Source organism: Neodiprion lecontei, chromosome 6 (assembly GCF_021901455.1).
Source record: "Neodiprion lecontei isolate iyNeoLeco1 chromosome 6, iyNeoLeco1.1, whole genome shotgun sequence".
Lineage (NCBI taxonomy): Eukaryota > Metazoa > Arthropoda > Insecta > Hymenoptera > Diprionidae > Neodiprion > Neodiprion lecontei.
Genome location: NC_060265.1, coordinates 10,634,127 through 10,649,554, shown reverse-complemented (window position 1 = coordinate 10,649,554; position 15,428 = coordinate 10,634,127). Strand labels below are relative to the sequence as shown.

General features: G+C 40.8%; 1 protein-coding gene and 1 long non-coding RNA gene across 3 annotated transcripts; both read right to left on the bottom strand.

Annotated features, from left to right (window-relative positions):
* Positions 1–7,041: 7,041 nt before the first annotated feature.
* Positions 7,042–8,381, bottom strand: LOC124295102. 2 transcript variants are annotated; one of them, XR_006905005.1, is made up of 3 exons: positions 8,370–8,381; positions 7,339–7,421; positions 7,042–7,061 (listed from the first exon to the last, which is right to left on the bottom strand). It is a non-coding gene; the product is annotated as an uncharacterized LOC124295102 (long non-coding RNA). The 2 variants fall into 2 exon arrangements; XR_006905004.1 differs by lacking the exon at positions 8,370–8,381 and adding an exon at positions 7,662–7,671.
* A 2,779-nt stretch (positions 8,382–11,160) lies between these two features.
* Positions 11,161–15,001, bottom strand: LOC107216618 (aminomethyltransferase, mitochondrial). Its single transcript, XM_015653860.2, has 5 exons — positions 14,359–15,001; positions 12,432–12,772; positions 12,035–12,354; positions 11,856–11,938; positions 11,161–11,756 (listed from the first exon to the last, which is right to left on the bottom strand). Exons 1-5 carry the CDS (start codon positions 14,744–14,746, stop codon positions 11,404–11,406), a joined length of 1,485 nt encoding a protein of 494 aa, XP_015509346.2. The 5' UTR covers positions 14,747–15,001; the 3' UTR covers positions 11,161–11,403.
* Between the last annotated feature and the right edge of the window lie 427 nt (positions 15,002–15,428).

Genomic DNA, 15,428 nt, shown 5'->3' with positions numbered 1-15,428 from the left:
GCGCAACCCCAAATTCGGTAGCTGTCAGTCCGCTAACAAAATTTCTCGACTTCCAGGATAAGCGCTCCGTGGTTCCTGGTTCATGTCTACAATAAATTATTTCAATTCGTTTTTCGCGCAACCCCAAATTCGGTAGCTGTCAGTCCGCTAACAAAATTTCTCGACTTCCAGGATAAGCGCTCCGTGGTTCCTGGTTCATGTCTACAATAAATTATTTCAATTCGTTTTTCGCGCAACCCCAAATTCGGTAGCTGTCAGTCCGCTAACAAAATTTCTCGACTTCCAGGATGAGCGCTCCGTGGTTCCTGGTTCATGTCTACAATAAATTATTTCAATTCGTTTTTCGCGCAACCCCAAATTCGGTAGCTGTCAGTCCGCTAACAAAATTTCTCGACTTCCAGGATAAGCGCTCCGTGGTTCCTGGTTCACGTTTACAATAAATTATTTCAATTCGTTTTTCGCGCACGCCCAAATTCAGTAGCTGTCGGTGCGCTAATAAAATTTCTATAACTTTACAATCTTCTCATAATCTTTTTAGTAAAATATGTCGATAAAAAAATTATATCAAACCTTACACATTATTTTTGATTTGTTCTCACGCTGAAAATATTTATTAGTATTCGAGGTATAACTCGAGGTGGTTGGCGGTTTTCGTTGGAGGTAGTTAGGGGTGGTTGCGGGTAATCTCGGTGATTCAGGAGGAGGGGGACGAGGACTTGTGCTCGGTGAGTAAAACACTTTTATAATATTTCATGGCAATTGTAATTATATTTCATCTGAAATATTACAAACTTTCACGTTTACAATAAATTATTTCAATTCATTTTTCGTGCAAGCACATATTCAGTAGCTATGAATAATCTTATACAATTTATTATATTATTAATTAATTAATTAATATTCCTATAATATTTAATGGCAATTGTAATTATATTTCATCTGAAATATTACAAACTTGTCACGTTTACAATAAATTATTTTAATTCATTTTTCGTGCAAGCACATATTCAGTAGCTATGAATAATCTTATACAATTTGTTATATTATTAATTAATTATTTAATCAATTACTCAATTATATTAATCCTTACACAATATTTTCGATGTGTTCTTATACTGAAAATATTTATTACTATTCAAGGTATAACCTGAGGTGGTTGAAGGTGGTCGGAGGTGGACAAGGAGGAGGACGAGGAGGACGAGGATTTGTGCTGGGTGAGTAAAACACTTTTATAATATTTGATGGCAATTGTAATTATATTTCATCTGAAATATTACTAACTTGTCACGTTTAAAATAAATCATTTCAATTCATTTTTCGTGCAAGCACATATTCAGTAGCTATGAATAATCTTGTACAATTTATTACATTATTAATTAATTGATTAATTACATCAATCCTTACACAATATTTTGGATGTGTTCCTATACTAAAAATATTCATTACTATTCCAGGTATTACCCGAGGTGGTCGGAGGTGGACGAGGAGGAGGACCAGCTGGACGAGGAGGAGGACCAGGTGGACGAGGAGGAGGACGAGGTGGACGAGGAGGAGGCGGGGTGGGTCGTGGGAGAGGACCTCTCCTCTCCTCAGAGGAGGTGAGGAGGGGGGGGGGGGGGGCAGGCAGGGGGGGGCAGGGAAGGGGGAGAGGTGGGCGGGGTGGGGGAAGGGGTGGGAAGGGAAGGGGAGGGGAAGGGATGGGAAGGGAAGGGAAGGGGAGGGGAAGGGAAGGGGAGGGGGGAGGGTGGGAGGGAGGGAGGGAGGGAGGGAGGGAGGGAGGGAGGGCGGGCGGGAGGGAGGGAGGGAGGGAGGGTGGGCGGGCGGGCGGGGGGGGGGGGTGTACTGCTCTATTAACTCTAACGGGCTCGCATCGACATCCGTCCTCCACTCTCTCCCTCCCTCCCTCCCTCCCGCCCGCCCTCCCTCCCTCCCTCCCGCCCCCACCCCTTCCCCTCCCCTCCCCTCCCCTCCCCTTCCCTTCCCCTCCCCTTCCCTTCCCTTCCCATCCCTTCCCCTCCCCTTCCCTTCCCACCCCTTCCCCCACCCCGCCCACCTCTCCCCCTTCCCTGCCCCCCCTGCCTGCCCCCCCCCCCCCCCCCCCCCTCCTCACCTCCTCTGAGGAGAGGAGAGGTCCTCTCCCACGACCCACCCCGCCTCCTCCTCGTCCACCTCGTCCTCCTCCTCGTCCACCTGGTCCTCCTCCTCGTCCAGCTGGTCCTCCTCCTCGTCCACCTCCGACCACCTCGGGTAATACCTGGAATAGTAATGAATATTTTTAGTATAGGAACACATCAAAAATATTGTGTAAGGATTGATGTAATTAATCAATTAATTAATAATGTAATAAATTGTACAAGATTATTCATAGCTACTGAATATGTGCTTGCACGAAAAATGAATTGAAATGATTTATTTTAAACGTGACAAGTTAGTAATATTTCAGATGAAATATAATTACAATTGCCATCAAATATTATAAAAGTGTTTTACTCACCCAGCACAAATCCTCGTCCTCCTCGTCCTCCTCCTTGTCCACCTCCGACCACCTTCAACCACCTCAGGTTATACCTTGAATAGTAATAAATATTTTCAGTATAAGAACACATCGAAAATATTGTGTAAGGATTAATATAATTGAGTAATTGATTAAATAATTAATTAATAATATAACAAATTGTATAAGATTATTCATAGCTACTGAATATGTGCTTGCACGAAAAATGAATTAAAATAATTTATTGTAAACGTGACAAGTTTGTAATATTTCAGATGAAATATAATTACAATTGCCATTAAATATTATAGGAATATTAATTAATTAATTAATAATATAATAAATTGTATAAGATTATTCATAGCTACTGAATATGTGCTTGCACGAAAAATGAATTGAAATAATTTATTGTAAACGTGAAAGTTTGTAATATTTCAGATGAAATATAATTACAATTGCCATGAAATATTATAAAAGTGTTTTACTCACCGAGCACAAGTCCTCGTCCCCCTCCTCCTGAATCACCGAGATTACCCGCAACCACCCCTAACTACCTCCAACGAAAACCGCCAACCACCTCGAGTTATACCTCGAATACTAATAAATATTTTCAGCGTGAGAACAAATCAAAAATAATGTGTAAGGTTTGATATAATTTTTTTATCGACATATTTTACTAAAAAGATTATGAGAAGATTGTAAAGTTATAGAAATTTTATTAGCGCACCGACAGCTACTGAATTTGGGCGTGCGCGAAAAACGAATTGAAATAATTTATTGTAAACGTGAACCAGGAACCACGGAGCGCTTATCCTGGAAGTCGAGAAATTTTGTTAGCGGACTGACAGCTACCGAATTTGGGGTTGCGCGCAAAACGAATTGAAATAATTTATTGTAGACATGAACCAGGAACCACGGAGCGCTCATCCTGGAAGTCGAGAAATTTTGTTAGCGGACTGACAGCTACCGAATTTGGGGTTGCGCGAAAAACGAATTGAAATAATTTATTGTAGACATGAACCAGGAACCACGGAGCGCTTATCCTGGAAGTCGAGAAATTTTGTTAGCGGACTGACAGCTACCGAATTTGGGGTTGCGCGAAAAACGAATTGAAATAATTTATTGTAGACATGAACCAGGAACCACGGAGCGCTTATCCTGGAAGTCGAGAAATTTTGTTAGCGGACTGACAGCTACCGAATTTGGGGTTGCGCGAAAAACGAATTGAAATAATTTATTGTAGACATGAACCAGGAACCACGGAGCGCTTATCCTGGAAGTCGAGAAATTTTGTTAGCGGACTGACAGCTACCGAATTTGGGGTCGCGCGAAAAACGAATTGAAATAATTTATTGTAAACACGAACGAGGAACCACGGAGCGCTCATCCTGGAAGTCGAGAAATTTTGTTAGCGGACTGACAGCTACCGAATTTGGGGTTGCGCGAAAAACGAATTGAAATAATTTATTGTAGACATGAACCAGGAACCACGGAGCGCTTATCCTGGAAGTCGAGAAATTTTGTTAGCGGACTGACAGCTACCGAATTTGGGGTTGCGCGAAAAACGAATTGAAATAATTTATTGTAGACATGAACCAGGAACCACGGAGCGCTTATCCTGGAAGTCGAGAAATTTTGTTAGCGGACTGACAGCTACCGAATTTGGGGTTGCGCGAAAAACGAATTGAAATAATTTATTGTAAACACGAACGAGGAACCACGGAGCGCTCATCCTGGAAGTCGAGAAATTTTGTTAGCGGACTGACAGCTACCGAATTTGGGGTTGCGCGAAAAACGAATTGAAATAATTTATTGTAGACATGAACCAGGAACCACGGAGCGCTTATCCTGGAAGTCGAGAAATTTTGTTAGCGGACTGACAGCTACCGAATTTGGGGTTGCGCGAAAATCGAATTGAAATAATTTATTGTAGACATGAACCAGGAACCACGGAGTGCTTATCCTGGAAGTCGAGAAATTTTGTTAGCGGACTGACAGCTACCGAATTTGGGGTTGCGCGAAAAACGAATTGAAATAATTTATTGTAAACACGAACGAGGAACCACGGAGTGCTTATCCTGGAAGTCGAGTTTCACCGCGTAGCGGACCCGAAGCGCGGGATCCGGGAGGTTGAGAACCCGGTACTCGAAATACGTAGCGGACCCGAAACGCGGGATCCGGGAGGTTGAGAACCCGCTACTCGAAATTTGCGGAGCGCGACTCTCATCCGTCCGCTCTACTGCGCGGTTGTCTCCAGACTGAGGAATTCGGCTAGCTGATTTCAGATCGGTAACGTCACTTTCTGAACATCCGACATCCAAACTTTAGTTTCGACCTTTAATACTATGTATGATGATGTACGATGTACGATGTATGATGTATGATGTATGATGTATGATGTATGATGATATGATATGATGTATAATGATTTTAGTTTTCACGTTTCATACAAGAAATACGCACTTTATCTCTCCTGCCGATTCCAGACTCAAGCGGCCAGGCCCTTCGATGGTCAGCCGTTGACTGAAGATATATTTTTCAGTGAACGGGTCAGCTAATAACGCTGCCGTTCTGCGACAGTTGGATGATGAAAAATTTCGCTCGTATCTTTCAAATGTGTGTTAAAATACACTCGAAGTGTTGAGGAGCTTCGTTCTTTCTCTCTCTATCACCTTTTCAGGTCTTTAAACCACTACGCAGCGTTAAATACCGTCTCATATACGAAGCATCCATTTCATCTCGTTCAAAATTAGCGCATCCGTGATGTATTACAGTTACTCTGAATTTTTTTCCATCCGAATACTTTTCGAAAAACGGTTCTGCTCCTCCATCCAACGCAGATACTTCACTTGCGACCAGCTAAAACAGCGTTTCGATTCTATGCCTATGAAAATTCAAGATCGAGAGAGCAAATGAAAAGTTGTTGGAATAATTATCAATACTAATGTTATGGAATACATCGAGCGCGCGTCGAATAGAATCCCATTTCGAAATGAATAATTCTTCTCTTTTCATATCATAGCTAATCTAGTAATATAGGTAAATAGGATGGTTGGAGGTGTTCGGAAATGGTAGGACATTTCAAAAGTTAAAGTCGATGATGATCCGGTGCATCAATTTTATCGTTACAGATTTTCTTTTCCCATGAGGCATAGAGTATTCAACAACGATAATGCAGTCCTTAAAATTCATCATTCATCTCTGTCCGGAAAGCTAATTCGCAAGGCGTGGTATTCTAGATATGTCAAAACTAAGCTAGCGGCACGTGTTTGCATTGTTAGAAAAATACCCGTACTCTACATACACTGTTTCTAATCTTTTGCTACATTTGGTTTAATCCCCATGCTTCCACAGCACGAATAGTCGGAAATGTTTTTGATTATCCATAATAAAATAAAAGAAGTAACAAAGCTCAAATTTATTGTCAAAGCTCTAATGAATACATCAAACTGCGGTCGAATTCATTTATTATTTGTACATGACCTTTGTATATTTGATAAATTATTCCTAAATACATTGAAACATATGTATTTATAATGAAATATCATGCAATGGGCTGTGTTAACTATAAACTATAATTTCTATCAAACAGCTGCTTTTATGTCAACAGGGCCTTGAGACTCAGTTAAGTTGGATCTCGATTTTTGCCATTGTATGTAGGACATTGGGTTACGAGAACAAATGCGAATTACGAAGAACTCCGCATTAGAGATAAGGATATTTTAGTTCAAGTATACCCATACACAGAAATCCGTATGTGAATATACTAAAACCTCTGTGTTTATTGTAAAAGTCTAGTTTTAAATATGTGCATATATGTATATACACGTGCATAAGTATACATATAAATATATACACATACATGTACATAAATAATTGCCAAGAAATTAGAAACACTCACAACTTGTCGCAAATAGAGTAAAACGTAAGGTTAATAATATACAAATTGCACAAGCGCACCATTAAAACATGCCAAGGGTAATCCTAGTGCAGTGATTGTACAAACTGAAGAAATATACATTTACATATACATCATATAAATTAATAGTCTAGAAAAGAGTATTTAGAGAGCTTATCTAATTCCGATCGTACCACAATAGATCATTAACATAATCAATATACGGTTAAAGCTGTATTAGCTACATTCACTATTAGAGATAATATTTTTTATCCATTTTTATAGTTATTTAATTTCTTGTACAACAATTTTTCAAACTTCACCGCAAAATGCCCAACGAGTTCTGGTAGTGCAAATACGAGTCCAATTACCTTACAGATGGCATTACATTGACTTTTGCCTTCTCGCGTCGAGTTATAAATACAGATAAATCTCAATGAGAGCTCATTTCTATAAGATTTATTGTAGTGCTGTATTCGTAGCTATACCTGTTATTCTATATTATATACTGTCCTAAATTTTAAACACACAGCACAACAATGGCTGAAAGCACAATGGCAAGAAGAGAGGAGCAATTTGCATTTTAATAAATCTTTTCTTCTTTATACGTAGCACAGCGATGTCACGTCGGAGGATATGTACTAGTGGATCACTAGGTGGGGCACAGAACTGAAACATAATTATGTTGAAAATCTTCAAAATCTCTTACAGAAAGTACGTACGTTGCCAGATCTTATATACCAACAATGAATATTCATGGATGCTATATTCATAAATACTTACAAAAGTAAGCTAATATTTTACCCGCAATTGCTTATTACTGATAACTTGATATGATAATATTCCCTCCCCGCCCCACCCCGCATACATCTACTTCTACTCCTACTACTCCTACTTCCTGATCCTACTCCTACTCTAATGAATATGATAAAAATGTTATACTCACAGTGTACAAGTCCTCGTCATCCTCGTCCTCTTCCTCGCTCACCTCAATCACCCGGAACCACCGCGAACTACCTCGGGTCATACCTTGAATAGTAATGAATATTTTTAGTATAAGAACACATCAAAAATATTGTTCAAGGATTGATATAATTAATTAATTAATTAATAATATAATCAATTTTATTAGCGCATTTGAAGCTACTGAACATGTGCTTGCGCGAAAAATGAATTGAAATAATTTATTGTAAACGTGACAAGTTTGTAATATTTCAGATGAAATACAATTACAATTGCCATCAAATATTATAAAAATGTTTTACTCACCGAGCACAAATCCTCGTCCTCCTCGTCCACCTTGTTCTCCTCGTCTTCCTCGTCCTCCTCCTCGTCCACCTCCAACCACCTCCAACAACCACCGGCAACCATCTCGGGTTATACCTGAAATGGTTATAAATATTTTCAGTATAAGAACACATCAAAAATATTGTGTAAAGATTAGTATAATTAATTAATTATTAAATAATATAATAAATTTAATTATCGCATTTATAGCTACTAAATATGTGCTTCCGCGAAAAATGAATTGAAATAATTTATTGTAAACGTGACAAGTTTGTAATATTTCGGATGAAATATTATTACAATTGCCATCAAATATTACAAAAATGTTTTACTCACCGAGCACAAATCCTCGTCCTCCTCGTCCACCTTGTTCTCCTCGTCTTCCTCGTCCTCCTCCTCGTCCACCTCCAACCACCTCCAACAACCACCGGCAACCATCTCGGGTTATACCTGAAATGGTTATAAATATTTTCAGTATAAGAACACATCAAAAATATTGTGTAAAGATTAGTATAATTAATTAATTATTAAATAATATAATAAATTTAATTATCGCATTTATAGCTACTAAATATGTGCTTCCGCGAAAAATGAATTGAAATAATTTATTGTAAACGTGACAAGTTTGTAATATTTCGGATGAAATATTATTACAATTGCCATCAAATATTACAAAAATGTTTTACTCACCGAGCACAAATCTTCGTCCTCCTCGTCCACCTTGTTCTCCTCGTCTTCCTCGTTCCCCTCCTCGTCCACTTCAAACCACCGCCAACCACCTCCAACAACCACCGATAACCACCTCGAGTTATACCTCGGAAGTCGAGTTTTACCAGGTAGCGGACCTGAAGCGCAGAAACTACGGAGCGCTTGTCCCGGAAGTCTAGTTTCACGACGTAGCGGACCTGGAGCTCAGAAACTACGGAGCGCTTGTCCTGGAAGTCGAGTTCCACCAGGTAGCGGACCTGAAGCGCAGAAAATACGGAGCGCTTGTCCCGGAAGTCGAGTTTCACAAGGTAGCGGACCTGGAGCTCAGAAACTACGTAGCGCTTGTCCCGGCAGTCGAGTTTCACCAGAAAGCGGACCCGGAGCGCAGGATCCAAGAGGCTGAGAACCCGGCACTCGAAATCTGCGGAGCGCGATTCTCATCCGTCCTCTCTACTGCGCGGTTGTTTCCAGACTGAGGAATCCGGCTAGCTGAATTTAGGTTGATGATGTCAAGAGAAAAAAAAATTGTGTGACGTCACTTTCTGAACATCCGAACATCCAAACTCTGGTTTCGAACTTTCATACTATGTATGATGTGTGATGTATGATGTCTCGTGATGTAAGATGTGTGATGTATGATGATATTTCATGATGTATAATGATACTAGTTTTCACATTTCACAATCAGACAAGAAATACGCACTTTATCTTTCCTGCCAATCCCAGATTCAAGCGGCTAGGGCCTTCGATGGACAGCCGTTGACTGTAGATATATTCTTCAGTGAACGGGTCGGCTAATAACGCTGCCGTTCTGCGACAGTTAGATGATAAAAATTACTGCTCGTACCTTTCAAATGTGTGTTAAATTACACACAAAGTTTTAAGAAGCTTTGTTCTTTCTCTCCCTATGAAAAAAAAATCTACAACAATCACCTTTTTAGGCCTTTTAATCAGGACACTGCGTTAAATACCGTCTCATATACGAAATATCTATTTAATCTTAATCAAAATTAGCGCATCTGTGATGTATTACAGTTACTCCAAATTTCTTTCCATCCGAACGCTCTTCGAAAAACAATTCTGCTTCTCTACCCAACGTAGATACTTTACTTGCGACTAGCTAAAACAGCGTTTTGATTCTATGCCTACGAAAATTCAAGATCGAGAGAGCAATTGAAAAGTTGTTGGAATAATTATGAATATTAAAGTTATAGAACACATGGAGGAGCAGTGGGACGAAGAGGACGAAGGTGGTCGGCGGTGCTAGGAGGTGGTTGGAGGTGTTCGGAAATGGTAGAAGGTGGTAGGCTTTGCTAGGAGGCGGTTGGAGGAGGTACGAGGTGATAGGAGACGGCATGGGGTGGTAGACGGCGGACGGAGATGGTATTCGGTGTTTGGCGGTGTTAGGAGATGGCAGGGGGTGTTTGATGGTGCTCGGAGGGGGAAAGAAGTGTTTGGCGGTTGTTGGAAGTGATCGGCGGTGGTCGAGGAAGACGAGGACGACGAGGATGATGGCGCAGCAGCGGGGATATGCAGGCGAAGGAGGACGGGGACGACGTGGACGTGGAGGACGCAGGTGCTCGACTGTTGTTGCGGTGGTTGGTGGTGGACGCGGTTACGCGTCTTTTTACGGGGATGATCGAGCCGATCGACATTTCCAAGTTGCAGTCGACAAGTAGTCTTACTTACTCACTTTGTAGCGACTCAATCTCGAGTTTCCATACCGACACTACTTTCGCGGCTACGAATGTCGGTGCGAGTCCGTTAGGTAGAGTCGTTAGAGCAGAACCCTTCTATGCTCCTAGGCCCTCCTGGGCTCACCTCCCTGCCGAAAACTGGTCATAAAAATTTATCCACGGATATCCGTCTCTATATTCTTCAGTCAACGATTCTGCGCTTCATAACACAAATATCACATGATGTCCTTTTTTGGCTGCTGACTTTCGACCCGTTGCTCGCAGCGTTTGTTGACTGTGCCTAATCGATTTGTATCGCAAAATTACGTCAATGTAGGATTTTGATGGAAAGATTTTTGCGATTTTGAAAATCTTTTGTTGATGAGGCAAAATATTGCAAAGGAGGAAGTGTTACTTTTTTCGTGCTTTTCGGTGAGAATCATTTTTCGTTTCAGAATCGATTTGTACGACTCTTTACAGACTCATTGAACCCCCAGAAACGCGAAAAAGTCGACGTATAGAGCTTAGGACCAACAGCAGCTAAATTGGAGCGTAAATTCTTTGTTCTTCGCAGTAACTCTTGATCCTCTACTCGCAACGTATTTGAACTACGCCTAATCAATTCCGCTCGCAAAATTACGGTGGTATAGTGCATCAAATAATTTATTCGAGGACTTTTCGAAATCGCGAAAATTTTCGCCAAAAGTACGAAGGGGTAAGACGCGTGCCAACTACACCAACCAAGGAACGCCTCGCTTAACGTCATTTATTGACGAAACTATTCTAATTCGTAGTTCTCGTTTGCTGAACTCATTATTGCATAAAACTAGCCCTACGATGGCTCATTTTATTTTTCATTCTTTTCAAAATGGCGGACAGTCTCTCGTCCATGGACACTATGGCTTCAGAAATGAGCGAAATTACACATTTTTCAATAATTTTCAGGGTATCAGTGACTTTTATAAGTTCTGTTATAACAGAGTAACGCACCTACGATATTTGAACCGTTCCCGTTCATTCGTTTATTGATCAAACGATGATGAGAATGGATGCGTTTGTTCGGTCGGTAAAGGTAGAAGTCCTATACGCCTTGAACATTGTGGTAAACGATGTATAATTCAAGTAAATTCCATCACAAATTATTTCATGCAACATATTTATAAGCTTTCACTCGGCATGCACACCACGATTCATACGCATTGTGGTCATAGGTCCAAGAACGCTGATTGTACCTAACGTTACGCAACTCGTGTCTCATCCCACAATATCGGATGTCGGTACATACTGCTCTTGATTTTATTTCAATTTTTGATTTTCACACCATGCTCCAACAATGAAATTCAAATTCCAGCGCTCTCTTTGCCAGTGTAATAATTCGTCTTAACGAAGGGCATCTTCGAGACCGTAGCTTTGTAAGTTTTTCCCCTAATCTCTACGAGGACACCGGATCCTGGGTGGCATAAGTTCAGAGGTAAGTAGCCCATGGCGATGTGCCGACCCAAGGTAGGACTCGGCCCTCCAGAAGTCACTTTTCCAACGGCTTCACCCTCCGGTGTTAGTAGCACGGCTCCTGCTCTCGCAGGGGGTCCTTGTCCTAAAAGGAGCCCGACGCGCTTACGTAATGGCTTTGTTAAGATTTGGAACAATATCTTCTCTGCCCCCGGAAAGTTCTTCTCGGCTCTTCGGCGTTTCGCTTTGGATAATAAAGCAAATTGTTCCGTGTTAGTATAAAAGTATGTAGTGTTTTTGCTTGGCATGAAACGAGAAAAAATTGACCGGATTCCATACTCACCGATCAACCACGTTAAGTCAGCTTCCACCGGCGTTGTTGTCTCGTTTATGTCGATTCCGTAAAGGCAAAGGCCGGCTTCCAATCTGCGTGTTAGTCAATCATCAAAAGCAATATTGAAATCATCGTGAGTACATGCATGTAAATTGGACGAAGATTATCGGTAAAGAATGTTCCCGCACCTTAGACTATCCCTTACTCCTAAACCAGCCAATTTGACATACTCGGCGCTAAGTATCAAGTCAACAAATTGTCTGGCAATCGTTCGTGGTAACGATATTTCGAAACCATCTTCCCCCGTGTAACCGCATCGTGATATTCTGATTTGGTTTCCAAAAAATTCCGTTTTCAAGCTGTGCATGAATTTCAGGTCGTTTAAATTGATCGTTGTGAAACTCTGAAGGGCTTGGCTTGCCTTCGGCCCTTGAAGTGCAACAAGTCCCTGCTCCAGGGGATCGAGGAATTCCAAAGAAACTTTCTTGTCGTGAGACGTGAATATTTTCTGTAAATATAAACGTTTTTCGTTTTTACACTACATGATCTTTGTTACCCACTACGACTCTCAAATCAATCAAGTACCTGTTGTTTCAGAAGAAGTTCGCTATCTTCGTCGCGTCGTCCCGCGTTGGAAACAACGAAGAATTTGTCTTCGCCGTCCTTCGTTATAATGAGATCGTCAAGTATACCTCCTTGGTCGTTCGTGAAGACAGTCAAAGCCGCTTTACCGATGGGGAGATTTTTAAGATCGCTCGGTGTTAACGATTCCAAAAATTCACCAGCGTGTCTGCCTGATACAACAGTCTGCAGCATGTGTCCAACGTCGAAGAGAGACGCGGCCATCCTCGTGTGCTGGTGGGAAGTTGCAATTGCTTCTCCATATTGAAGAGGAAGAAGCCATCCTGCAAAATCGACCAGCTTTCCTGTAATAAGAACGTGTATTTGGTTACAGAAATGTTCCACAATTCTCAGACGCATTGCAGTCGGCAATATTTGGTTATCAAGACATTAAATTGACGCCAAGGTATTATTCCGACTTCTTACTAAATGAATAACAATAGTTCTGAAACGATATTTTCGAGACTACAATGAACTCAAGTCTTTCCAAGCGCCAGTAAATCAATTGCATTACGTAATTTACTTGCGAAAAGAAAAACCCCCAGTTTACGTGATTATTTTCCACTTCAGCTACACTGCGTCAACAAGTGTATTTGCGCATTGAAAGTGGCGGGTCGTGGCGCTTTGTTGATGTGACGTCAGTGCGCACATCGTGGGAGTTTTATCATCGTGCAGCGAATGATATCGGTTTTAGTTATTTTTAGAGAATATTACCAATTCCACCGGTCAGATCATCTGATAATAGACAAATAGGCGTATAATTTATCCCCATTAGGCAGTCTCCTCCAAGTTGTCCTTAGCCCCTGACAAGCAAACATCCAAACCGTACATCTTTCGTAGCAATGAGTATAAAAAATACCCAATGGAAATTAATTTCAAATATCTCAGCTGCTAATAAAGCTAGCAAGATTTCTTTTTAAATTATAGTTCAAGCAATTCCGCATCAAACGGTTGTATTATGAAAGTAGTTAAGTGGAACTAAACGAATAAAAATGATCGTTGAAGGGATTCAATCCTTACAGTCTGCGCCAAGAGTACAAGTTTTTTAAGGGGGAAATTTCTTCCTCATTGCCTGTCAGGGGCTAAATTGCAACAGTCAAAATATCTAGCAAGTGCAGAATCACCCTTCATCCCAGGATTAATACCCGACGAGACTCACACTAAGAATTCCTTTATTGTACCGAACGCCCACACAGTCGCATATCATGTGGGCTAATAACCAAAAGAGCGCAGCCCAGAGTTCTTCAATAATTGCTGATTCTACTGGCATAAGGGCGTATGCAACAAAAATGAAAAATATCCGGCTCATTCCGCAAATCGGTAAAGCAGTGATTTACGCCCGTTTCGATCTTACAATTAGCCGTCGATATCAGAACTAGTCTGTGTGCCCAAAGGTCGGTTTTGAAGTACGTAGCTTGCCGGGGACGATAACGTCAACAATGGACCTGTCAACATTTAGGCCCGTGTTATGTGCGCGGCTCATGTGATGGAAGAAGAACGAACTTGAAATACTGGCTCACCTTAGGATCTGCCTCTCACCCTAATTTATTTGTGTTTATTGTTCATCCTCACCGATCATACTGACAATGACCTACGAATAATGTACACAAACATAAACCGACCCATGCCCCGCGTCTTCTGTTATCTTCCCATTACTTCTTATTACGCACGAGATGCTATATCCCCCCTCATATTATCATATGCTCGTTACTTTTACTGTAAAGTGCTATCCTTATTATACCACGTACACCTATATGATGTATACATGTAAGATGCTTGAGTCGTTAGGAGACGTCGTCGTCTCAGGACGAACAAATACACATATTTATATATGCTGATTTGAATTGTTTAAACTGTATAGACAAGCGAATCGTTGTTACAAAATACTTGCCATGATGGTCAATATGTAGATCGTAGAGACAGGTTTTTCTTGCCTCACATCTCGTAGAAAATGGCTTGTTGAGGATACAGCCGTTGCAGGTGCACAGAAACCTTGTGTCATTAGCGCGTTTGTTAAACTCGTGTTCCGGTATGAGATTTTTATTTAAAGAATGATAAGACCTTGATCCGAATAAAGAACGTTTGTGAATTTTAAATGATAAATGTCCGGGCGAGCTAAGGCTAGACGCGCACTTTAAACAGTAGCATTTGTTCGCAGAAAAGGGCACCAGGCACTTCTTTGATTTAAAATTTTCAGCACTGAAAAATCGGCGGAGCACGTTGTTGAATTGAAAAACGCTCACGTCAGCTCGCCTCGAAATTCTCATCACACGGAACATATTGTTCTATTATTCGTCTTTCGCACACTTCTGACGCACACTCGTCAGTTCCCAAACCGCTAATGAAACCTCTGACATCTCGCCGGCGATATGACAGAGATACCGCTCGGAATAGTGGTGGGAATGAAGGAAGTCATCTGAATCTTGTAGGCAACGCGATATTTCTTGTGGCTGAATTCGTATTTTTCAATAGACAAACAGCGAGGGCCGTAGTGCAACAAACTCGCTATGATAATGACATGCGGCCGAATCGGTGCAATCGAACGACGATTGCAATGTAGCGGAGAATCGTCAGCCGTTGCATTCGTCTGTATTGATATGCAGTCGGGAAGAATATAGAGAAAAACAAGGTCTTATCAGAGTCGATTGCCAATAACGTCGTAAACGAAGCGAGTATTTTATGTAACAAGTATCACAGCCGTAGCGATATTCATATGTTTTTTCAATGTGTATAATATCACACATTTACACGATTGTGGACGAAATGAGAAGGCAAGAAAACATTAAAAATGTGCACGGGTATTCAATTGCTTATTAAATTTTTATTATACCATGTAATAATAGTAATAATAATAATAATAATAATAATAATAATAATAATTAATAATAATAATAAAAGTAATAATAATGATAATAATAATAATAGTCATCAATGACAATATTAATATAATGCGTTGAACAG

What these genes read in the sequence shown, in the direction of transcription:
- LOC107216618 (XM_015653860.2), bottom strand. Translation starts at nt 14,746, where the DNA reads ATGTTCCGTGTGATGAGAATTTCGAGGCGAGCTGACGTGAGCGTTTTT. An exon ending in GGAGTAAGGGATAGTCTAAG is followed by an intron (nt 11,939 to 12,034) that starts GTGCGGGAACAT and finishes ACTAACACGCAG; the next exon opens with ATTGGAAGCCGGCCTTTGCC. An exon ending in TGACTTAACGTGGTTGATCG is followed by an intron (nt 11,757 to 11,855) that starts GTGAGTATGGAA and finishes TATTATCCAAAG; the next exon opens with CGAAACGCCGAAGAGCCGAG.